The sequence below is a fragment of the Callithrix jacchus genome, chromosome 12 (genome assembly GCF_049354715.1).
Source record: "Callithrix jacchus isolate 240 chromosome 12, calJac240_pri, whole genome shotgun sequence".
NCBI lineage: Eukaryota > Metazoa > Chordata > Mammalia > Primates > Cebidae > Callithrix > Callithrix jacchus.
The window spans coordinates 14071669-14096653 of NC_133513.1; the positions used below are offsets into that span (position 1 = coordinate 14071669).

Below are 24985 nucleotides of genomic sequence, written 5' to 3' on the forward strand. Positions count from 1 at the left end.
ATGATTAAAAGAACTAGAGGAGCAAGAGCAAACAAATTCAAAAGCTAGCAGAAGACAGGAAATAACTAAGATCAGAGCAGAACTGAAGGAGACAGACACAAACCCTCAAAAAAAAAAAAATCAATAAATTCAGCAGCTTTTTAAAAAAAACCAAAATAGACCACTAACTGATCTAATAAAGAAGGAAAGAGAGAAGAATCAAATAGATGCAATAAAAAATGATAAAGGGGATGTCACCACTGATCCCACAGAAATACAAACTACCATTAGAGATTACTACAAATATTTCTATGCAAATAAACCAGTAAATCTAGAAGAAATGGATAAATTCCTGAACACTTTCACCCTCCCAAACTAACCAGGAAGATGCTGAATCGCTGAATACACCAAACAAGGTCTGAAATTGAGGCAGCAATTAATAGCCTACCAACCGAAAACAAAGTCCAGGCCCAGATGAGTTCACAGCCGAATTCTACCAGAGGTACAAAGAGGAGCTGGGACCATCCTTCTGAACTATTCCCAACAATACAAAAAGACAGAATCCTCCCTAACTCATTTTGAGACCAACATCATCCTGATACCAAAACCTGGCAGAGACATAATTGAAAAAGAAAATTTCAGGTCAATATCCATGATGAACATTAATGCAAAAATCCTCCATAAAATACTGGCAAACCGAATCCAACAGCACATCAAAAAGCTTATCCATCATGATCAAATCAGCTTCATCCTGGGGATGCAAGGCTGGTTCAACATATGCAAATATATAAACATAACCCATCATATAAACAGAACCAAAGACAAAAACCACATGATCATCTCAATAGATGCAGAGAAGGCCTTTGACAAAATTCAACAGCACTTTGTGGTAAAAAGTCTCAATAAAGTAGGTATTGATGGAACATATCCCAAAATAATAAGAGCTATTTATGACAAACCCACAGCCAATATCATACTGAACAGGCAAAAACTGGAAGCATTCCCTTTGAAATCTGGCACTAGACAAGGATGCCCTCTCTCACCACTGCTATTCCACATAATATTTTAAGTTCTGCCCACAACAATTAAAGGGTATTCAATTAGGAAAAGAGGAAGTTAAATTGTTTCTATTTGCAGATGACATGATTGTATATTTAGAAAACCCCATTGCCTCAGCCCAAAATCTCCTTAAGCAATAAGCAACTTCAGCAAAGTCTCAGGATACATAATCAATGTGCAAAAATCACTAGCATTCCTATACACCGTAACAGACAGAGAGCCAAATCATGAATGAACTCCCATTCACAATTGCTACAAAGAGAACAAAATACTAGGTATACAACTAACAAGGGATGTGAAGGACCTCTTCAAGGAGAACTACAAACCACTGCTCAATGAAATAGAGAGGACACAAAGAGATGGAAAAACATTCCATGCTCATGGTTAGGAAGAATCAGTATTGTGAAAATGGCCATAGTGCCCAAAGTAATTTATAGATTCAATGCTATCTCATCAAGCTACCATTGACATTCTTCACAGAATTGGGGAAAAAAAAAAAAAACCCACCTTAAACTTCATATGGAACCAAAACAGAGCCTGCATAGCCAAGACAATCCTAAGCAGAAAAAAAACAAAGCTGGAGGCATCATGCTACCTGATTTCAAACTGTACTACAAGGTTATGGTAATAAAAACAGCATAGTACTGGTACCAAAACAGAGATACAGACCAATGGAATAGAACAGAGGCCTCAGAAGTAACTCCACACATGCATAACCATCGGATCTTTGACACACCTGACAAAAGCAATGGGGAAAGGATTCCCTATTTAACAAATGATGTTGGAAAAACTGGCTTAGCCATATGCAGAAAGCTCAAACTGAATCCTTCCTTACACCTTATATAAAAATTAACTCCAGAGGGATTAAACGTAAGACCTAACACCATAAAAACTCTAGAAGAAAAGCTAGGCAATACCATTCAGGACATAGGCATGGGCAAGGACTTCATGACTAGAACAACAAAAGCCAAAATAGACATAGGGGATCTATTTAAACTTTAGAGCTTCTGCACAGTAAAAGAACCTATCATTAGAGTGAACCAGCAAGCAACAGAAGGGAAAAAAATTTGCAATCTACCCATCTGACAAAGGGCTAATATCCAGAATCTACAAACAAACAAATTTTCAAGAAAAAACCCCATCTAAAAGTGGGCCAAGGATACAGACAGACACTTCTCAAAAGACATTTATGTGGCCAATAAACATGTGAATAAAAGCTCATCATCACTGGTCATTGAGAAATGCATATGAAAACTACATTGAGATACCATCTCATGCCAGTTAGAATGGCGATCATTAAAAAATCAGGAGACAACAGATGCTGGAGAGGATGTAGAGAAATAGGAACACTTCTACACTGTTGGTGGGAGTGTAAATTAGTTCAACCATTGTGGAAAACAGTGTGGTGATTTCTCAAGGACCTAGAACTAGAAATACCATTTGACCCAGCAATCCCATTACTGGGTGTATACCCAAAGGATTACAAATCCTTCTACTATAAAAACATGCACACGTATATTTACTGTGGCACTGTTCACAACAGCCAAGACTAGGAACCAACCCAAATGCCCATCAATGATAGACTGGAAAAAGAAAATGTGGCACATATACACCATGGAATACTATGCAGCAATAAAAAATGATGAGTTCATGTTTTTTTGCAGGGACATGGATAAAGCTGGAAACCATCATTCTCAGCAAACTGACAAAAGAACAGAAAACCAAACACTGCCTGTTCCCACTCCTAAGTGGGTGTTGAACAATGAGAATGCATGGACACAGGGAGCGGAACATCACACACAGGGGCCTGTCAGGGGGTGGGGGGCTAGGAGAGGAATAGCATTAGGAAAAATACCTAATGTACCTAATGTAGATGACAGGGTGACGGACGCAGCGAACCACCATGGCACGTGTATACCTATGGAACAAACCTGCACGTTCTGCACATGGACTCCAGAACTTAAAGCATAATTTAAAAAATAAGATCTAATTTTTAAAAATCACAAGAGACCAGACTGGAGCTGGTGAGACAGGATCCACTGGAAACCTAGAGTAGGAAGTGGGGACTGGGGACAAGGAGGGGACAGGGAGGAAGCCTCTGTAGTTTCAGAGGGAGGGAGGAAAGGGATTCAGTAAAGGGGCCTGAAGAGGCCTCTATAAAATGGGATAGCACTAGCATCTCCCTTATGTGTTTGTTGCGAGAGCAAAAATGCAAATAATAAAAGCATTAGTAAACATTTCTGGAGCACTTTGTATGAGCCAACCATTTTTTATCTGTTAACTCAAACTTTGCAACAACTCAAAGATGAGTATTACCAGCCTCATTTTACAGACGGGAAAACTGAGAGCTATGAAGTGATTTTCACAACGCCGCCCACAGCAAAGCCAATACCCACTTGTGCAAAGTGGAAAATGTACTTGGAACATTCAACACACTGCCCAGCACATATTAGGTGCTGGGTTAATTAATGTTAAAGGAAGAAGAAAGTCAGGGAGTTGCTTCCTCATCTGGGGACACCAAGGTGGATGAGGAAATCACAAGAGGGAAGCAGGTTTGGAGAAGGTGAGGTCTTCTGTGTAGGGAGTAAAAGGTCTGAAAGCTAGGAGACCTGAGGTGGGGACACTGAGGAGTCAGCTGGTGCCCTGGGTTTAGGGCCTGGCCCCTGGCGTCCTTTGGCCTGAACTCCATGAAGAGGACATTGTGAGACAACCACTCACCTTCTCTCCTGCGTGGACCTTGAAGGACACGCCCTGCACAGCCAGTGGGAGCTCAGGTCGGTATCTTAGCCCAAAGTCCCGGAACTCGATCTGCCCTCCATGAGGCCAGGGGGGCTGAGCTGAACACGTGGGCAGCCTCCAGGGAGCCTGGAGCAGGGGGGAACACTGAGTCAGAGGAGCCTTCCTCTAAGACTTCACACAAGATGGCCCACCTCTTTCAGCTTCAGTTTTCTCTTCTGCAAAATTGACATATTTATTCCTGTTTTACAGGGTTATGGGAATTCAAGAGCGGGCATGGGATGTGTTACTATCATGTTGCTGTTGCCGTTATGTTACTATCATGTTGCAGCTACACTGCTATTGCAGTGCTGTTCCTCATGGTCCCCTGCCACTCCCATAGGTGGTCAGCTTTCCTCAAGCTCAGAAGCAAAGGAACCAAGATTTGGCCTGGCTCCAAACATTATGTTCCTAACCATTGCTGATACCCTGTCTGTGACTCTGACCCATAGTGGTCGGGTTGAGTCAGGGGAGAAGAGGGTGCAAGCTCCAAAGCCTGCAGCAGATGTCAACAGGGACCCACTGTCCCCCGATATGTTCCTGCTGGGACCCCCTCCCCACCTCCCACCCATCACCTCCTTGGGTGTCCAGGCATAGTCCTGCATCCGCTCCACTGACACGATGCTGTTCTCTAGGTCTGTCCAGTTGCGAACAACCCACTGCAGTGTCTGGGTCACCTGGTGCAAGAAGGCATCTCAGGCTGGGTTTGGCAAGGCCACTTGAGGACTTGCATCAGCCCCCCTGGTTTCCCAGCTTTTGCTGGGAGGCCAGACTCAGGGGAGCAAAGAGGGGAGGCAGGAATGGGGCAGTCTGAGGACCTGGACCCAGGGAATTGGGATTTGGATGCAACCAACAGGTCGCTCCCCTTCCTTCAGTAGAACCAGAGCATGCAGAGCAAAAAGCAGCTCTCAGACATCAGCCTGTACAAACTGCCTTGATGCAGGTGGGAAGACAGGATCAGAGAGGGTGTGTGGCCCTCCCAAGGACAGCCAGCAGGATCCAGGGTCACTGATTCCATTCTGACAGCTTCCCCACAGTGACCAGGTGGCCACTGATTTCCCATGACACTTGAAACTGCTCCAAGCTTTTTCCTATGAGCCATTACCAGCTCTAGCCCTGCCATCTCATCCCCAATCTAGTCTCCCAACACCCCTGCCTTTGCCTACCCTCTCCAGCCACACCCACTTTCCTGCTGTTCCTCTCACACACCAGAGATGAACCTTCAACTCCCAGGGCTTTTTCTCCTGCTGTTACCTCACTTTCTCCTAAGTCGCCTCCTCAGAGAGGCCTTTCTGGATGTAGTAGGAAAATACCCCCCACCCGCCACCCAACATGCTCCAGCCTCTTACTTCATCCTTGAGCTTAGCAGCCTGGACTATAAAATGAGGACAATGACAGTACCTCTGGTGGGGTTGTGGGCAGGATTAAGTGAGTTAAGATTTATATAGCTCTTGTCCACTGTGGCTCATGCCTATAATGCCAGCTTTTTGGAAGGCCAAGATGGGAAGATTGACCCCAGGAGTTGGAGGCTGCAGCAAGCTGTGATCACGTCACCGCACTCCAGCCTGGGTGACAGGGTGCGACCTTGTCTCAAACCAAAAGAGCAGGGCATGGTGGCTCACACCTATAATCTTAGCATTTTGGGAGGCTGAGGCAGGCAGACCATTGAACCTAGAGTTTGAGACCAGGCTCAGCAACACGGTAAAACTATTTCTAAAAAAAAAAATTAGGCATGGTGGTGCACGCCTGCAGTCCCAGCTAACTAGCAAAGTGAGGTGGGAGAATCCCTTGAGCCTGAAGATGGAGACTGCAGTGAGCCAGGATCACACCACTGCACTCAAGCCTGGGTAACAAAATGGGATCCTGTCTCAAACAACAAACTAAAATGAACAAAACTGTATAAAGCTCTTAGAATAGTGCCACCTCCATTACAAATGCTTACATGTGTATATACACGTTTTCTTCATAGATGTCACGAACTGACATTACACTCTCTTGTTAATAGTTAAAACGTGGCTGGGCACGGTGGCTCATGCCTGTAATCCCAGCACTTTGAGAGGCAGAGGTGGGTGGATCACTTGAGCATAGAAGTTGGAGACTAGCCTGGCCAACATAATGAAACCCATCTTGACTAGAAATACTAAAAAACAGCCAAGCATAGTGGCTTATGCCTGTAACCCCAGCAACTTGGGAGGCTGAGGCATGAGAATTGCTTGAACCCAGGAGGCAGAGGTTGCAGTGAGCCGAGACTGCACCACTGCCTGAGTGACAGAGACTCTCTCTTAAAAAAAAAAAGTTAACAATGCACTAGAAATGTCCTCCACAGGATATTCTCCATCTTAACTAGTCTTTATAACATAGAAATGGTGGGATTACTGGCCTATTTTTTCAAGGAGCGCCCTGAGGCTCCACAATGAAAGACTCTTGCCCAAGGTTGCAAGGTCACCTTGGCTGTGTCTGGCTTTTGTGGAGCTGTGTGTCCCTCCTTGGCGGAGGGACTCCAGACCCCTTAGTGGTTTGGACTTGGGGTCTTTGAAGGTCCCACTGGCAGGGGTCTGACGGTCTCTGCCTCTGTCTGTCCCCTAAGCCCAGTTTGGGGGTGCGGGGAGTACCTGGAGGGCAGCAGAAACAGAGAAGCCCACGAGGCCGGCACTGAGGTGGGCTTTGCTCAGCACAGCACACGTGGCAGCCGCGAACACCAGGCCATTCCCCAGGAGCTCCACATTGGCCGCAAGCCACCTGCAATGAGAGACAACAGTGGGGTGAGTGGGAACTCTCATCTGCAGGGAGATGCTTCTCTGGGCACAAGGACTGGTCACCACGCCAGCTTTGTACCCACAGGGCTCCCAGCAATGGCCACCACATGCAAGGCCCCATCCTGGCTCAGGAAGTAGAGGAAGATGTCACTGTCCTGTCTTGACTGAGTTCAGCTCCGGGTATGGGATACTCTTGGTGCGTCACAGAGCTTCCCTATGTGACTGCTTTTCTGTCCCTGGAATTTGCCAACCCATGTCCACCCGCCATTCCCCTGGCCTGTATCCCCACCCAAATCTCATCTCAAATTGTAATCCCCACATGTGGAGGGAGGGACCTGGTGGAAGGTGATTGCATCATGGGGGCAGTTTTCCCCAGGTTGTTCTCCTGATGGTGAGTGAGTTCTCATGAGATCTGGTTATTTAAAAGGGTACGGCAGTTCCCCTCTGTGCTTTCTCTTGCCTGCCGCCATGTAAGACATGCCTTGCTTCCTCTTCTACCATGACTGTAAATTTCCTGAGGCCTCCCCAGCCATGTGGAACTGTAAATTAAACCTTCCTTTCTTTATAAATCACCAAGTTTCAGGTTTCTTTATAGCAGTGTGAAGATGGACTATGACACAGCCCCAGCTGGCTGGGGACCTTAGTAGAAAGGGAAAAGGACTTGACATGTATTGAGTACCTCGTGTGTACTTAACCCTCTCCACACTCTGGTACCAGACTGCCTGGATTCAAATCCCGACTCTTCGGCATTAGCTGTGTGACCTTGGACAAGTTTCCAAACCTCTCTGTGCCTAGGGTTTATCATGCATAAAACAGTTTCTGCGTGGTGAAGTTGTTGGCAGAATTAAATACATTAATCCACATAGGTTGCTCAGAACAGTGCCAAGCATACAGTAAGCATGTTAAGTCTTATCTATGAGTGTATTTAATCCTCACATCCACTCCATGAGCATGATCCCTGTCTGACAAATGAGGCTCAGAGAGGTTATATAACTTGCCTGAAATCAACCAGCTGTTAGTGGCAGAGCTGGGATTTGAACCTGTGTTTATCTGTTCTTAAACTTGTGTTGTTGTTCTTGCTTAGTATCTAAAGATAGCTGAGGATGCTCGTATGGCTGCTTTATCACCAAGGCAAAAGTGGCTGATCCAGTTGCCTGGCAACAGAAGCTTCTTCCTGTACCTCCTGCTCACCTGCTGTTGGGAGCCTCTTAGTCATGGTCCATCTGCCCACAGTCAGAACCAAGAGACTGCCTGTAGGATCTAGCCTTGACCATGTCCCCAACTCTCCGGGTGACCTCTCTAGCCAAACAGTATGACCTCAGGTCTCACCGTCCAAGGATATGGATGAATTACAAGATCTTCTCTGCCCTGGCTCTTCCTACCTGTCAGCTACTAGTCGCGGAAAACTGATCCTCTGGCTTTCATCCACGCGAGCATTGTTCTGAGCCACGAAGGGGCCCTGGGTTCGGAACGCCCGGACCACTGTGCTGCCCTGGAATGTCTCAGCCATGTGGGAGCAGACAGATGAGTAGCTGGCTGATTCCAAGCGTCTCAGCTGGCATGAGCTAACCACATACAGGCTCTGAGAAGGAAGGATGCGAGAGGGGAGAGGAGAAGCTACAGACATAGAGAGGTAGTTTGCAGAAGCAGAGACAGCCCCAAGTACAGGGTTCCAGACCAGGCTCTGTTACCACCTCGCTGTGTGACCTTGGGCTAATTGCTTGCCCTCTCTGTTTTTTTTTTTTTTTTTTTTTTTTTTAAACAGAATCAGAGTTCTATGGTTTTTCTTGAAAATTACCTGGGGATCTTCACAAACCTCTAATGCCCCACCCCAGAATGACTGAATCAGAATCTCTGCCAATGTCACCTTGACTTTAGTGCTGTTTAAATAGCCTTCCAGATGATTCTAGTGAACAGCCAGGGTTGATAAACCACAGTTTAGTTTAAGGGTTTCACTTCCCAGCACTGAGGTCAACTACTTCATATAGGGCTGGTCACTGGGAGAACAAAACTATAAGGGGAAATGAAGAGTTGGCCAAGTCAGTTTCATTCAGGTAACCCAAGGGTTACATGCCAGGGGATGCACAGAAAATCTGTGTTATCTGGTTTGCAGCTGCAGGTTGGGTGCAGCCGGCAGACAGAGAGGAATTGAATTTGCTGAACACCCAAGCTGTGTGTGCCAGGCTTTTGACAGTGTCTCATTCATTGCAGAGTGGCATTCCTGTCATTCATCAGTTAATGGTGAGAACATCCGAGGCTCCGGGGATTCCACAGCTGTCCTGAGCTCCACATTAAGTGGCAGAGTCTGGATTCAAACCCATTTCTGCTTGACTCCAAAGCTTGAGACAGAGAAACAGCCCATCATCGGAGTCGAGTGGACTTAGAGAAGGCCTAGGACAGTTGTGGGGGACAGTGGCAGCCATGGGTTTTTGTTTTTTGTCTTTTGAGATTCAGTCTCACTCTGTTGCCCAGGCTGGAGTGCAGTGGCACAATCCCAGCTCACTGCAACCTCTGCCTCCCAAGATCAAGCAATCCTCCCTCCTCAGCCTCCCAAGAAGCTGGAATTATGGCCATGTGCCACTACGCCAGCTAATTTTGTATTTTTAGTAGAGACGGGTTTTCACGTTAGCCAAGCTGGTCTCAAATGCTCTGCCCACCTCAGCCTCCCAGAGTGCTTTTTTTTTTTTTTTTTTTTTGAAATGGAGTCTCACTCTGTCACACAGGCTAGTGCAGTGGTGCGATCTCAGCTCACTGCAACCTCCACCTCATGGGTTCAACCAATTGTCCTGCCTCAGCCTCCCAACTGGCTGGGATTATAGGTATGCACCACCACGCCCAGCTGGTTTTGCATTTTTAGTAGATGTGGGGTTTCACCATGTTGGTCAGGCTGGTCTTGAACTCCTGACATTATGTTACACTCACCTCAGCCTCCCAAAGTGCTGAAATTACAGGCACAAGCCACTGTGCCTGGCCCCAAAATGCTCGTTCTACAGGTGTGAGCTACCACCCCTGGCCCTAACCATGGTTTTATCTGCCTACCATGTTTTCTTCTATTCTACTTCTGGTTTCCTGTGGGAAGGGCTTGGGTTGGGTACTGTCAGTATGAGACCTAATCAGAGAAGTGGTCACATGACACAACCTAGCCTATCAGAGTCTATTTATTCAGTTACTGTGATGAGTTCAGAGATGGACACACGATCCACAAAGGCCCAATCAGAACGTTCCCTGGGATTAATATATGACTACTGAGCTGGAGAAATTTTTTCACATGTTAAATTGCTAAAGTGAAATGATATGATGGCTAGTGGCCATCAGACCTGCCTTGGAAAGAGAGCATGTGCAAAACTAGACCTAACAGGGGTAAGCCAGTGGCTCCTAAATATTCACGTCCATCAGAATTACTTGGAGGGTTAATTGAAACCTAGATTAACAGGCCAACCCACAGAGTATCTGAGTCAGTAGGCCTGGGCTGGGGCCTAAGAACGTACATTGCTAACTAGTCCCCAGGTGATACAACTGCTGATCCTGGGGCCTACACTTTGAGAAGCACTGAGTGAAGATACAGAGAGAGTCACTGTCCTGATGACAGCTGGGCCCATGCACCCTAGGAAGGTAAACCATTAAATCCTGTTCTTTTGGTTAAGCTAATTTTAGTTGGTCTCTGGTCCCAGCAACTGAACAATCTAGCTTAATAGCCTTTGAGACACTGCAATGCCTTCTTGGCCTCCAGATAATTGGAGAGGAGGCAATGGCAGCAGGATAAAAACATTACACATGAAGAGGTCTGGCCCTTAGTATTTAACTGTGCCATGAGGTACAGTGGCTCATGCCTGTAATCCCAGAATTTTGGGAGGCCAAGGTGGGAGGATCACTTGAGGCTGGGAATTTGAGACCAGCCTGGGCAACATAGTGTGACACCTGTCTCTACAAAAATAAATTTAAAAATTATCCAGGCATGGTGGCATGTGTCTGTAGTCCCACCTACTGGAGAGGCTGAGGTAGGAGGATCACTTAAGCCCAAGAGTTGAAGGCTGCAGTGAGCTATGATCACCTCTGCACTTCAGTCTGGGCAAAGAGCAGGACTCTGTCTCGAAAAAAAAGAACTTTGAGAGACAGAGACTAGTGGAGACATCAGAAAGACTGTAGTGTCTCTGTCCCTGGGAGTTCTAGGAGCAGCCCCTAGATGCCCAGCTCGGGGAAACCTCATATATGCAGCCTTCCCCAGAGACAGGGGACTGGCTGAGTTGACATCAGGCAGTCCCAGAAGCCTCCCTGACTTCTCCATACCTGAAACCCAGCGTAGAGGAGAAACAATGGCAGGATGGCCACAATGGCCAGCGGAGTAGTCACTGCCACCACCAGGCTGACCTCGAAGAGTCCAAAGGCGTACATCAGCAGGGACCGGAGTTTGTCTGGGATGTCCACGTCCACCGTGTCTGTCTCCTTGGAGAAGCGGTTCAGAAGGTTGCCGATGGGCGTCCTCTCAAAGAAGCTGATGGGAGATCGCACCACATCCCACAGAAGCCTCTGGAAGAGCAACTTGGATGCCCGAACCCCACCTAGGAGCACCGCGGCCATGGAGGCAAACAGCCCGATGGCTGGGGCGGGAGAGGAGGTAAGAGCACGAAGGCTGCAGACCCTCAGGAGCGTCCCGGTGGGGCCTTGCAGGGTCTCCCCCACTACCTCATGGTGGACATCTTATGGTTTAACCGCCCTATTAGGTATTTTTTGACAGGATCTCACTCCGCCACCATGTTAAAGTACAGTAGCATGATCATGGCTCACTGCAGCCTTGACCTCCTGGACTCAATTTATTCTCCTGCCTCAGCCTCTGAGTAGCTGGGACCACAGGTATATACCCTCACACTGGCTAATTTGGGGTATTTTTTGTAGAGATGGGATCTTGTTATGTGTCCAGGCTGGTCTCGAACTCCTGGGATCAAGTAATCTGCCTGCCTTGGCCTGAGATGACGGCATGAACCACTGCACCCAGACTCTGCTTGTTTCTTGATGTAACGGGTTGAAGAGTATCCCCCAAAATTCATTTGGGATGGGTCCTAAATTCAATGACTGCCATTTGTATAAGACTACTAGAGGATACTGAGAGACACAGAGCAGGAGATGTGAAGATGGCGGCACAGATTAGAGGACACATCTACAAGCCAAGGAATGTCGGGGACTTCCGGGGACCACCGGACACCAGGAGAGAAGCCTGGGGTGGGGGGCTCTCCCTCAGAACCTCCATAAGGAGTTAACCCAGCTGACACCTTGATTTTAGACTTCGGGCCTCAGAACTGCAACAGAACAAATTTCAGCTATGTCGGGCTCCCAAGTTTGTGGCAATTGGTTTTGCAGTACCCCTAGGAGAAAAAAGGTACATCCTTCATCCCAATGCTAATCTGTATGCTTGGGGTGGGGCTAACTTCTCCTCTGGAGCGGAGCAAATTTCACCCATGGCTAATCCAAACCACTGAAGTCGGTTCAGAGATGAGCACATAACCCAAGTCCAGCCGATGACAGGGAGACCTGAGACTTTGCTGGTACTTGGTTGGTAGAGGTGGCCAAGCTGGAGCTGTGGAATATCCTCTTGCCACCAGAGGGAGCAGCTGAGCTGGACAGGAAGCTATCACAGGGGAGGGAAATGAAGTGATTTCTTGTTTGGACACCTATATCCAGCTATACCTGAAGCTAGAACCCTATGCATACTCACTCTATGGGCCAATCAAATCTCTTGTTGCTTAAATCACTTTGAATTGGAGCTGATTTTTTTTTTTTTTTTTTTGAGATGGTCTCTTGTTCTGTTGCCCAGGCCACAGTGCGGTGGTGCAATCTCAGCTCACTGCAACCTCCACCTCCCAGGTTCAAGCAATTCTCCTGCCTCAGCCTCCCAAGTAGCTGGGATTACAGGCACTGCCACCATGCCCTACTCATTTTTGTATTTTTAGTAGAGATGGGGTTTCTCCATGTTGGCCAGGTTGGTCTCAAATTCCAGACCTCAAGTGATCTGCCTACCTCGGTCTCCCAAAGTGCTGGGATTACAGACATGAGCCACTGTGCCTGGGCTGGAGCTGAATTTTTTTATTCTTTGTATTCAAAAGAGTCATAACCAATTTTTTTCTCTCGGCTCCAGTCTTTCCATCTTTAAGGGAGAGTAAGTCTTGCCCTTAGCTATCAAATGAGGGATGGCAGTGGAAGGATTCTGATAGGGCCACTTGCCACCCACATGAGGATCTGGGTTAATTCCAGGGCTCAGCAGACTGACAATCCCTCATTTCCTCTTGGTTCAGCAGCCATTCGTCTTGAGTATTCCACTGTACATGCAGTTGTGGTGGGCAGGCCTCCAGGTTCTTAGGACTAGAAGAGTCCTCAAGTTCAGGTCTGGCGCCCCCTTTTTGTAGAGGAGGGTACAGGCTCAGAGCATTTTGGTGATGTGGCCAAGGTCACCCAGTGAATGAGGAGAAATCAACATGGAAGTGAGGCAACTGTCCTTTAAAGATGAACCAGGCTGGGCATGGTGGCTCATGCCTGTAATCCCAACACTTTGGGAGGCTGAGGCAGAGGACTGCCTGAGCCCAGGAGTTTGAGACCACCCTGAGCATCATGCCAAATCCTGTCTCTATGAAAAAAAAGTAGCTGGACATGGTGGGATGTACATGTAGTCCCAGCTACTCGGGAGGCTCAAGTAGGAGGATCACTTGAGCCCAGGAGGTGGAGGTTGCAGCGAGCCAAGTTTGCACCACTGCACTCCAGCCTGGGTGACAAAGCCAGACACTGTGTGTGTGTGTGTGAATAAATAAGCCAAACTCACATGTGCACTCCCATGACTCCCTTCAGCCGGGCCACATATTAACAGGAGAAGAACCAGGTGTTAGGGATGGGGTGGGGGAGGCAGGAGGAATGTGGGTGTGGTTGCAAAAGGGCAACACGAGAGCACCTGGTGGTGAGGGGGTTGTTAAGTATCTCAAATGTCAACCACATTTGGGCAAGAGCCCAAACCAGATACAACTGCACAGAGGCAAACATGCACACACCCATGTGCCAGTAAAACTGGGGAAATCAGAATGAGATCCATGAGGCTGAGTGTGGGGACTCATGCCTGTAATCCCAGCACTTTGAGAGGCTAAGGCAGGCAGATCATTTGAGGTCATGAGTTTGAGACCAGCCTGGCCAACATGGTGAAACCCCGTCTCTACTAAAAATGCAAAAGTTAACCAGGCATGGTGGTGCACACGTATAATCCCAGCTCCCAGCTACTCAGGAAGCTGAGGAAGGAAAATTGCTTGAACCTGGGTGGCAGAGGTTACAGTGAGAAGAGATCATGCCACTGTACTCCAGCCTGCGTGACAGAATGAGACTGTTAATGAATGAATGAATGAATGAATGAGACCCATGGATTGATGAGTTTCAGTATCCTTTATGTGTGATACTTTTTTGTTGTTTTTTTGAGATGGAGTCTTGCTCTGTGTCCAGGCTGGGGAACAGTGGCACAATCTTGGCTCACTGCAACCTCTGTCTCCTGGTTTCAAGCAATTCTCTTGCCTCAGCTTCCCGAGTAGCTGGGAGCTGGGATTACAGGTGTCTACCACCACGCCCAGCTGGTTTTTGCTTTTAGTAGAAACACGGTTTCACCATGTTGGCCAGGATGCTCTCGAACTCCCGATCTTGTGATCTGCCTGCCTTCGCCTCCCAAAGTGCTGGGATTACAGGTGTAGAGCCACCACGCCCGGCCTTGTGTGATACTTTACTATCATTTTGCAAAAGATCTCCACTGGGAGAAACTGGGCAGACTGCACAAGGTAGCTGGCTGCCTTATTTCCTGGAACTGCATGTCAGTCTACAAGTATTTCAGTAAGTATTTCCATTTTTGACAAGGAGAAGATAGAGTGATAGCAGCGATGCATCTGTTAGGGAGGGTCTAAAGGTTTGGGGACAGGCACTGAAAGCCACCAGCAGGCAGGCCCTGGAGCTGCCTTCTGCTAGCGGGAAGGGACTGGGGGAGGTTCTGAAGGTTCAAGAAAAGGAGGGATGTGCCCTGTCCTCCCCGTTCCCTCCAGCATCATCTTAAGGACACAGATCTTTGCTTGGACCCCGGACATTTTGCACAGTTGTTCCAGAGGGGACTCAGGGAGGGGTGGGGCAAAGGAGCCCTGAGCAGCCCTCGGTGGAGCTGGAGGAGGGGATGAGGAGAGCAGGTGAGGCGTACCTTGGAGACAGCCGAGGAGCCCGAAGATCCCACCACGCAGGGCTGCCTGCGTCTGCTGCCCACCAACCGTGGGGTCATCCGCCCACAGGCTCAGCCAGTAGCCCCGGCAGAAGGAGGCCACTTGCTGGCAGAGGAAGAGGAAAAGTGCATAGAGGCAGAGGGGGGTGCCCACGGCCCGCAGGTAGTCCAAGTGCACTGCAGCCCTCACCTGTAGCACACAGGAGGAAAGGGAGGCAGAGAGAGCCCCCAGGGGGAGGGGTGAGTTGAGGCAAGGCCAGGCGAGTCTCACAGAAAACACGCCAATGGGCAGAGGGAACCACCAGGCAGACCTCATGGGTTCTTCCTCCGTGCCTCCCACCAGGAGCTCCATCTCCCCCACAGGACCCAGCTAGCCTTACAACCCGCATCTCCTACACAATCCCCAATGAGCTAGTATTCATATTTTTTTCCTTTTCTTTTTACTTTTTGAGACAGAGTCTTGCTCTGTCACCAGGGTGGAGTGCAGTGGCACGATCTCAGCTCACTGCAACCTCCGCCTCCCAGTTTCAAGCGATTCTTCTGCCTCCCAAGTAGCTGGGATGACAGGTGCCCACCAACACGCCTGGTTAATTTTTCTTGTAGTTTTAGTAGAGATGGGGTTTCACTATCTTGGCCAGTCTGGTCTCAAACTGCTGACCTCGTGATCAGCCCACCTCAGCCTCCCCAAGTGCTGGGATTACAGGCGTAGCTACGCGCCCATTCTTGGTTTCTTTGCAGCACTTATTGTTATCAGATATAGTTTATTAGCCTAATTATTTGCTGTCTGTCTATCCTCACTAGCATCTAATCTCCACCAGACTTAGCTTGGCACATAGTGGGTATTGTGCACACGTTTTCTGGATGAATGAGGGGGTGGGTGAATAAATGAGTGGGTGGGTAGGTAGGTGTGTGGATGAATAAGTGAATGAATGGATGGAACGATCAATGAATAGATGAACAGCTGAACAGACAGATGCATAGGTGAGGGAATGGCTGGTATGTATTGTTGGGATGGATAAAGGAGTGGGTGGGATGGATAGATGGTGGGTGGGATGGATAGATGGGTGGGTGGGATGGATAGATGAGTGGGTGGGATGAATAGGTGAGTGGGTGGGATGGACAGGTGAGTGGATGGGATGGACAGGTGAGTGGGTGGAATGGACAGATGAGTGGGTGGGATGAATAGGTGAGTGGGTGGGATGGACAGGTGAGTGGGTGGGATGGATAGATGGTGGGCGGGATGGACAGGTGGGTGGGTGGGATGGATAGGTGAGTGGGCGGGATGGAGGGTGGGCGGGATGGATAGATGAGTGGGCGGGATGGATGGTGGGTGAGATGGATAGGTGAGTGGGTTGGATGGATAGATGGTGGGTGGGATGGATGGGTAGGTGAGTGGGATGGATAGATGAGTGGGTGGGATGGATGGTTGAGTGGGTAAGATGGATAGATGATGGGTGGGATGGATAGGTGAGTGGGTGGGATGGACAGGTGAGTGGGTGGGATGGATAGATGGGTGGGATGGATGGGTGGGTGGGTTGGTTGATGAGCATTGAGGTGGATGATGGAATGGAAAGGTAGGTGGGTAGAGGTATGTAGCCGTATAGACGAGGAGAAACAGTACAAGCTTCAGACAGACTGGCCTAGATTGGGTCCCAGGTTGAATTCCAGGCTGGCTATGAGAACACAGACTAGTCTCTCAACTCTTTAGGACTTCAGTTTCTTGGCTGGGCACAGTGGCTCATGCCTGTATCCCAGCACTATAGGAGGCAGAGGCAGGAGGATCACTGAAGCCCAGAAGTTCAAGACCAACCTGGGCAACTTGGCAAAACCCCATTTCTACTAAAGGTATAAAAATTAGCTGGGCATGATGGCACGCGCCTGTAGTCCCAGCTACTTGAGAGACTGAGGTAGAAGGATTGTTTGAGTCCAGGAGGTCAAGGCTGCAGTGAGCTGATTACATCACTGCAGTCCAGCCTGGGTGAGTGAGCGAGCCATCCTCGCAAAAATAAAATGAATTTTAAGAGTTCTTTATGTCTAAAATAGAGCTATCATATCTATTTTTTAGAGTGGTTATGAGGATTAAGAAAATGAAGGTCTAGAATGCTGCTGGCATACAGTAGGCGCTCAAAGGTGAGTATCACCACTGCCCCCCCACTTCCAACTGCTACATCTGGTGGGAGGTCTTGGGCCCTGGGGGCAGCAGCAGCGGCTGGGGAGGGGTGGGCCAAGCTGGTGCTTACCCTGCCATACTGCACACTGTCCTTTCCTGTTGGCCATGCTGCCCTGTCAGGGTCATCTAGAGGAACCCCCGTCTGGGCTTCTGAAGTGGTGTGGTCATTCTTAGGGACTGACTTGATGGACCTGTCATTCAGAGGAAATGAAGAGGAAGTCAGTGTCTCTACCAAAGGTGGGGTGTATGTGCCCAACCCTAAGGCCCACTGACAGCCACTGAGCTCAGGGCACACTCTTCATTCATTCATTCAACTAACAGAATACTGACCAGGTATCTACCACACTTCCCTTCTCTGTGTATGGTACCCAGCTAAATGCCATCTATTACCCCAGAGTCAAGCAAGCCCATTCTTCTGATGCCATTCACAGGATGAGCTTAATTTGTCCACCACTGGAACTCTGTTCTCAGAACTTTCTTATTTGTTTCTATTTTGAGACAGGGTCTTGCTATGTTGCCCAGGTTGGTCTTAAATTCCTGAGCTCAAGCAACCCGCCCACCTCAGCCTCCCAAAGTGCTGGGATTATAGGCATGAGCTGCCTCGCCCAGCATGTTTTCAAAACTTTCATTTTGGTTTAAGCTTTAGTGCAATTGTTTTGCCCCTACTGTTTACCATCAGATTTGTTAGTCCAACTAGCAGAATATCAATTATGCACAATTCAGATGCAAAAGACCTTTTGAATGTCTTATCTGTGGATGAGTGAGCTTTAACCTCTGTGCCTCAGTTTCATCAGCTGTAAACATAGGGGTGATATCTATTCATCCATCCATCCATCCATCCATCCATTTATCCATATCCATCTACGTATCTGTATATCTACATATACTTGTCTATCTATCTACTATTAAGTTAAGTTTAGCCTAAAGCTGCCTCCTTACATATTTTAAGTTTGGCCTAAAGGTTTTCCCGTTCTTAGTGAACTGTAACTCACTCCAGCCTAAGGTAGAGAGAGAGATTGTTTCAAAAACAAAACAAAACAAACCTTAGACACATTAAATTTGACAGAGGTTAATTTTTTTCTTTTTGAAATGGAGTACTACTCTGTTGCTCAGGTCAGATTGCAGTGGCATGATCTCTGCTCACTTCAACCTCCACCTCCTGGGTTCAAGCCATTCTCAGGACTCAGCCTCCCGAGTGGCTGGGACGACAGGTGTGAACCACCAGGCCCAGCTAATTTCTGTATTTTTAGTAGAGAGTGTTTTGCCATGTTGGCCAGGCTGGTCTCGAACTCCTGACCTCAGGTGATCCATGCACTTTGGCCTCCCAAAGTGCTGATATTACAGGTGTGTGCCACTGCGCCCAGCCTTAATTTGTCAAAGGGTTTTCTTTGAACATGACTACCTATCCATCTGATCTTATTTCAGATTCTTTTTTTTTTCTTTTCTTTTTTGAGACAGAGTTTTGCTCTTGTTGCCCAGGCTGGAGTGCAATGGCATGATCTCAGCTCACTGCAACCTCTGCCACCCGGGTTCCAGCGATTCTCCTGCCTCAGTCTCTGAGTAGCTGTGATTACAGGCGCACACCATCACACCCAGCTAATTTTTTGTACTTTTAGTAGAGATAGGGTTTCTTCATGTTGGTCAGGCTGGTCTCAAACTCCCGAACTCAGGTGATCCACCCGCCTTGGCCTCCCAAAGTGCTGGAATTACAGGCATGAGCCACTGTGTCCGGCCTTACTTCGGATTCTTGTGCACTGTGAAAATGGTGGGATTGCTCAGTGCGTGACTGAGAAGTGCCATCAGGGTGGCTAGCTGGGACAGGGATCAGCCCCAGTGATCCCCAGGGACTGAGGCCCCTCAGGATTCCTGCTGCCCTGCACCCCTGTATAGAAGGCACTTAGGCTCGGGCCACCTGGTACCAGTGGCCTGTGGTTCTGCTTCCCAAGACCCAGCTCAGTAATAGGGGAGAAGATCAGGCAGCAGGTCCTTCTTCTCCAGACAGCCCCACAGTGAGCCAGTTGTGTCCCAGCTGGAGGGAGCTGAGTGAAGAGGGAACCTCAGGCCTCCTCCTGGACCCTTGCCTACACGTTCTGGCCAGCAGCAAGTGATGCTGTGTGTACAGACCCAAGCCCTGTGCATAGCCCACCTGTGAAAGCATAAATGACTGGGCCTGGCATGGTGGCTAACAACTACAGGGGGGTCTTTCTTTGGAACCAGCCCTGCCCTACTGCAGCATTCAGACATCTCCAGCAAGCGGGCTCGGCCCCCTTGAAGACGTCCATCACGCTGGAAGGCGTTTGTTCATCCCACGAACTGGCCCTATGGGGACCTAATCATCTTGGCCAACTGGACCGATTTTGGTGACTTATCCCTCGGTTGGGCACCATGAGGGGCTTCAGCAGGTGCTCCATCCATCATGGTTTTGGTTGCCCCTAACTGCCTGAGATGCAGGTGGTCCCTTCAGCAATGTCAGCTTCAGCCTGTGCCCTTCTGAGCATGGCACCATGGTGGACTCACCTCTCCGGTCTATGCTCAGGCCTCCTGCCTGCAGAGGAGTCTCCGGGGTCCTTGGTGCTGGTCCCAGGTTCTGTTTCTGCAAGGTCAAGAGCGTCCTGTCACACAACACAGTCTAGATACTCACTTTGACACCCACTGACCGTGTGGCCTTAACTCCTCTGACCATCCATTTCCCCTGATCTGGCTCCTGCCACCTCTCCAGCAACCTCTCTCAACACCCCACTCTGAGTTCTTCCAGAAACACCATTCAGACATTCATTCACTCATTCATTTCTTCAATCAGTGGATAATTGAGCACCTGCTATGAACTTGATATTGGAAAACAGCAGTGAACACCATACAAACTCAAATTATCTGTTTCCCCCGACAGCCTTGCTCAAGCAGTTCCTTGTGTCTGGAATGCTCTTTTCTGGCTAACTCTCAACTACCCTCAGGTACCATCTACCCCAGAAATGACACTTCCCCACCACTATCCCCCAGCTGTGGCCAGTAAATGAAGGCACAGCTGTAGTAGTTTAACCACAGGCCTGTAAGCAAGAAATAACTGCTATTATAAGCTGCTGATATTTGGGGGCTATTTGTTACACAGCATCATCACAGCAAAAGTTGACTGATACCAACAGACAAGTTTTGGCTTCAGTCTTCAGGACTGTGACATTGTGAATCAACACCTAGGGTTTTTACCAGGGTAGGGCAGTGCCAAGCAGATGTTCTCAGAAGAGGCAAAGCCTGAGATTGAGGGAGACCTGGGTGTGAGTCCCTGCTTTGTCATGAAGGATAGTATGGAGCTGAGGTGATTAAAAAACACATTCTTTGGAATCAAGTTGCTTGGGTTCAAATCCCAGTGCTACCACTTAGAAGCCATGTAATCTGGGACTAGTTCCTTAACTACTGGGCCCCAGTTTCCTCATCTGTGAAATGGAAATGATTCTACTACCAGCCTCACAGGGGCATTATGTTGATTCATTGAGTTAACCTGTGTGCTGTGTGGTTAGTTGCTACATTTCAGTCATTGTGGGTGAGCTTGGCTTGGTAACTTCATTTCCAGAACCTTGTCATGTATCCTGTGCACTTTGTGTTCTTTGGATTATTAGAAACTCTAGCTGGCATGGTGTAGCTTTCTAGGCACCAAAACCTTCTTGTGCTGTCTCCATAGCAACTGCAAGCATAGACTCTGGAGTTGGACACACTCAAGTTCTAATCTGTGACCTCAGGCAAGGGATTTAACTCTCTGTGCCTCAGTTTGCTTATCTGTAAAATGACAGCAATAGCTTCGCATGCCTCTGGGGGTACGGTGAGGATCAGATGAAACAGTATGTTTTTTACAGAAGCACTTAGCACAGCCCCTGGCTCGTAGACGGTGTTATTGGCTCTTCTTGGAGAGAGGTGACTTAGTGAAGAGTCATCTGCTTCCAGGCCTAGGCCTGCAGGGAGGGTGTGACCAGAGCAATCCACTCATGCCAGTAGGACCTTTTGAGCCTTTTCCCCCCAAGAGTGGCAGGAGCCAGGCATGGAGAATCAGCAAAGCCCACCTAGTACCTCCTTCTCCACTATCTCCTGGCTGTCCAGCTTGATCCAGAAGACCCATGAGGGCCCCCTTCTTGTGCAGAAGCTCCTGGTAGGAACCCATCTCTGCAATGGCCCCATCCGCCAGCACCACGATCCAATCAACCTGGGGCAGGATGTGGAGCGTGTGGGTCACGAGAATCCGTGTCTGGGCAGGGAAGGGGTAGAAGTTACACACATGTGGCCAGACGCAGTGGCTCACATGTGTCATCCCGGCACTTTGGGAGGCCAAGGCAGGTTGATCACCTAAGGTCAGGAGTTCGAGACCAGCCTGGTTGACATGGCTAAGCCCTGTCTCTACTAAAAATACAAAAATTAGCTAGGTATGGTGGCGCATACCTGTAGTCCCAACTACTTGGGAGGCTGAGGCATGAAAATCACTTGAACCTGGGAGGTGGAGGTTGCAGTGAGCTGAGATTGCACCACAGCACTCCATCTTGAGTGACAGAGCAAGACTCAAAAAAAAAAAAAAAAAAAAAAGAAAAAAGAAAAAAGAGAAAGGAGAGAGAACAAGGAAGGAAGGAAGGAAAAGTTACACACATGTGCTTGGCCAGCCTCCTAGAACTGGGGGTTGGGGTGGGGGTGTTGTCCCTAGACTCAGTGGGGACAGCTCCCCTTCTTGTGCTCCTGCTATCTTTCTTGAAAACAGCATGCCCAAATAAAGAAACAGAGGGAACTCCCTCAGCCTGTGTCTCAAAACAAGAAGACAAGGAGTCCATCTGACCCAGGCCAACCATTCAAGGCAGAGCTGTAGTAGTTAAACCACAGACGCATAAGCAAGAAACAGCTGCTGTTGTAAGCTGATGGGATCTGAGGGGTTGTTTGTTATGTAGCATCATCACAGCAAAAGCTGACCCATACAAAGAGGAAAACTGGACTCAAGAGGAAGGGAGTGATGAAACCTGGGTTAGGACTGGATGCTAAGGGCCTCCTCTGCCTTTGCTCTCTTACACATGTTCCCAAACTTACTGTTCCCTGGAGTAGCCCACCAGGCCCGATGACCTGGTTGAAGACGTGCTGGCTGACGTGGGCATCCAGGGCTGCCAGAGGGTCATCCAGCAGGTACACAGCTGCCTTTCTGTACACAGCCCGGGCCAGGCTCAGCCGCTGCTTCTGGCCCCCAGAGAGATGCATGCCCTGGGGCCACAAAAGGAACAATGTCCTCAGTCTGCATCTAGAGGGTGAAACTGGGGTGCCAGGCTAGGGCAGGTTGGGGCAAATCTGCCCATCAGGGTGAGGTGCAGCTCGCCATGCCTGTCCCCTAGGCCTTGGCCCAGCTTCAAAGGCACTCACTTGCAAGCGAGCATCACCTCCATCCTTACCCGACCTCACTTCTCCCCTCCCCAGTATAATTCCTGGAGGAGTTCCCTGCACTTCCCAATACACTCTGTCTCCTCCTGCTCACTCTGTGTCCATTTGAGTCCAACTTCTGCTCCCTTTCTCCACTGAGACCACCTTCAATGAGGACACCACTCATTTCCCTATTCCCTCATCCAGTGGTAGCTTTTCAGTCCTACCTTTCCATTTTAAATTTTGTTTTAGTTGTTATTGACATGTAATGGCTGTACCTATTTGAGGGGCACAGGTGATATTTTGATGCCTGTAGAGCAGTGGTCCCCAACCTTTTTGGCACCAGGGACCAGTTTTGAAGACACTTTTTCCACAGACCTGGGGACAGGGGATTGGTTTCAGGATGATTCAAGCACATTACATTTATTGTGCACTTACTTCTATTATTGTTATTATTATTTTTAGTTGAGATGAAGTCTTGCTCTTGTCACCCAGCTGCAGTGCAGTGATGCGATCTCAGCTCACTGCAACCTCCACCTCCTGGGTTCAAGCAATTCCCCTGCCTCAGCCTCCCAAGTAGCTGGGATTACAGGCACCTGTCACAACACCTGGCTAGTTTTTGTATTTTTAGTAGAGATGGGGTTTCACCATGTTGGCCAGGCTGGTCTTGAACTCCTGACCTCAGGCGATCCACTCACCTTGGCCTCCCAAAGTGCTGGGATGACAGGCATGAGCCCCTGCACCAGGCCTGCTTCTATTATTGGTACATTGTAATATGTAATGAAATACTTACACAACTCACAATAACGTAGAATCGGTGGGAGCCCTGAGCTTGTTTTCCTGAAACTAGATGGTCCCTTCTGGGGGTGACGGGAGACAGTGACAGATCGTCAGGCATTGGATTCTCATAAGAAGCACACAGCCCAGCTCCCTCCCATGTGCTGTTTACAGTAGGGTTTGCGCTCCTATGAGACTAACACCGCCACCGATCTGACAGGAGGTGGAGCTCAGGCAGTGATGCCAGCAATAAGGAGTGGCTGTAAACACAGCTGAAGCCTCCCTGGCACACCCGCTGCTCACCTGCTGTGCTGCCCGCCCAGTTCCTAACAGGTGAGCCGGGCGCGGTGGCTCACGCCTGTAATCACAGCATTTGGGAGGGCGAGATGGGCCGATCACCTGAAGTCAGGAGTTTGAGACCAGCCTGATCAACATGGAGACACCCTGTCACTACTAAAAATACAAAAATTAGCCAGGCGTGGTGGCTTACATCTGTAATCCTAGCTACTCAGGAGGCTGAGGCAGGAGAATCGCTTGAACCCAGGAGGCGGAGGTTGCAGTGAGCCAAGATCGCACCATTGTACTGCAGCCTGGACAACAAGAGTAAAACTCCATCTGAAAAATAAAAAATGGTGAAACCCTGTCTCTACTAGAAATACAAAAATTAGCTGGATGTGGTGGTGCATGCCTGTAGTCCCAGCTACTTGGGAGGCTGAGAGGAGAACTGCTTGAACCTCCGAGGTGGAGGTTGCAGTCAGCCAAGATTGCACCACTGCACAGAGTGAGACTGTCTCAAAAAAATCCAAAAAACAAACAAAAAAAAAAACAGACCACAGACTAGTACTGATCCATGGCCAGGGGTGTTGGGGACCCCTGCTCTAGACAGTATGTAATGATCATATCAGGGTAACTGAGACAGTCACCACCTCAAATATTGATCTTTTGTATTGGGAACATGACAATCCTTCTCATCTAGCTATCCTGAAATATACAAGTAAATTATCATTTGCTATAATTTCCCTTGTGTACTACCGATTACTATCACTTATTCCTTCTATCAAGGCCTTCTTGTCTTTCATTCATTCTTTTAATTATTTTTATTTATTTTTGAGAGAGTCTTACTCTTTCACCCAGGCTGGAGGGCAGTAGCGTGATCTCGACTCACTGCAACCTCCACCTCCTGGGTGTAGGCAATTCTCCTGCCTCAGCCTCCCGAGTAGCTGAGATTACAGGCATGCACTACCATTCCTAGCTAATTTTTATATTTTTAGTAGAGTTGGGGTTTCACCATGTTGACCAGGCCAGTCTCAAACTCTTGACCTTAAGCAATCCACCTACCTGGGCCTCCCAAAGTGCTGGGATTACAGGCATAAACCACTGCACCCAGCCATTCATTCATTCTATGAATAACTACTGCCTGTTTATCATGTACCAGGCAGGGTTCTAGGCTCTGGGGAAACAGCAATGAGCAAAACAAAGCTGCTGCTCTCTTAATGGATCCATCATTCTAACGAGCGGGAGAGAGACAAGGGATTCATAAACAAACCAGTAACACAGACAGCACATCGGGTGGAGAATGCTATGAAAAATAAATATGGAAGCAGCGGCGGCTGGCCAGGAGCGGTGGCTCATGCCTGTAATCCCAACACTTTGGGAGTCCAAGGTAGATGGGTCCCTTGAGGTCAGGACTTCAAGACCAGCCTGGCCAATATGGTGAAACCCCATCTCTACTAACTCAGGAAGCTGAGACTGCACCTCTGAACTCCAGCCTGGGACACAGAGTGAGGCTGTTGAAAACAAAAGAAAAGAAAGAAAAGGAAGGAAAGGGGGAGGGAGGGGGGGAGGGAGGGAGGGAGGGAGGGGAGGGAGGTGAGG

At 48.6% G+C, this 24985-nt stretch overlaps 1 protein-coding gene across 6 annotated transcripts in view; it reads right to left on the reverse strand.

Annotated features, from left to right (window-relative positions):
- The window catches only part of ABCC6 (ATP binding cassette subfamily C member 6), a 78094-nt gene that overhangs the window by 11202 nt on the left and 41907 nt on the right, over nucleotides 1–24985 (reverse strand). For 3 of the 6 annotated variants that reach the window (XM_002755895.6, XM_035266972.3, XM_054242601.2), the window contains exons 18-27: nucleotides 22013–22180; nucleotides 21017–21191; nucleotides 19478–19553; nucleotides 17031–17151; nucleotides 14773–14980; nucleotides 10857–11167; nucleotides 7952–8151; nucleotides 6426–6552; nucleotides 4389–4490; nucleotides 3757–3903 (exon numbers count right to left, since the gene is read on the reverse strand). In XM_002755895.6, coding sequence (XP_002755941.4) covers nucleotides 3757–3903; nucleotides 4389–4490; nucleotides 6426–6552; nucleotides 7952–8151; nucleotides 10857–11167; nucleotides 14773–14980; nucleotides 17031–17151; nucleotides 19478–19553; nucleotides 21017–21191; nucleotides 22013–22180 — 1635 coding nt within the window. The remainder of the gene's footprint in view (nucleotides 1–3756; nucleotides 3904–4388; nucleotides 4491–6425; nucleotides 6553–7951; nucleotides 8152–10856; nucleotides 11168–14772; nucleotides 14981–17030; nucleotides 17152–19477; nucleotides 19554–21016; nucleotides 21192–22012; nucleotides 22181–24985) is intronic. The other 3 variants (XM_009009159.5, XM_078344697.1, XM_054242600.2) reach the window with 2 other exon arrangements.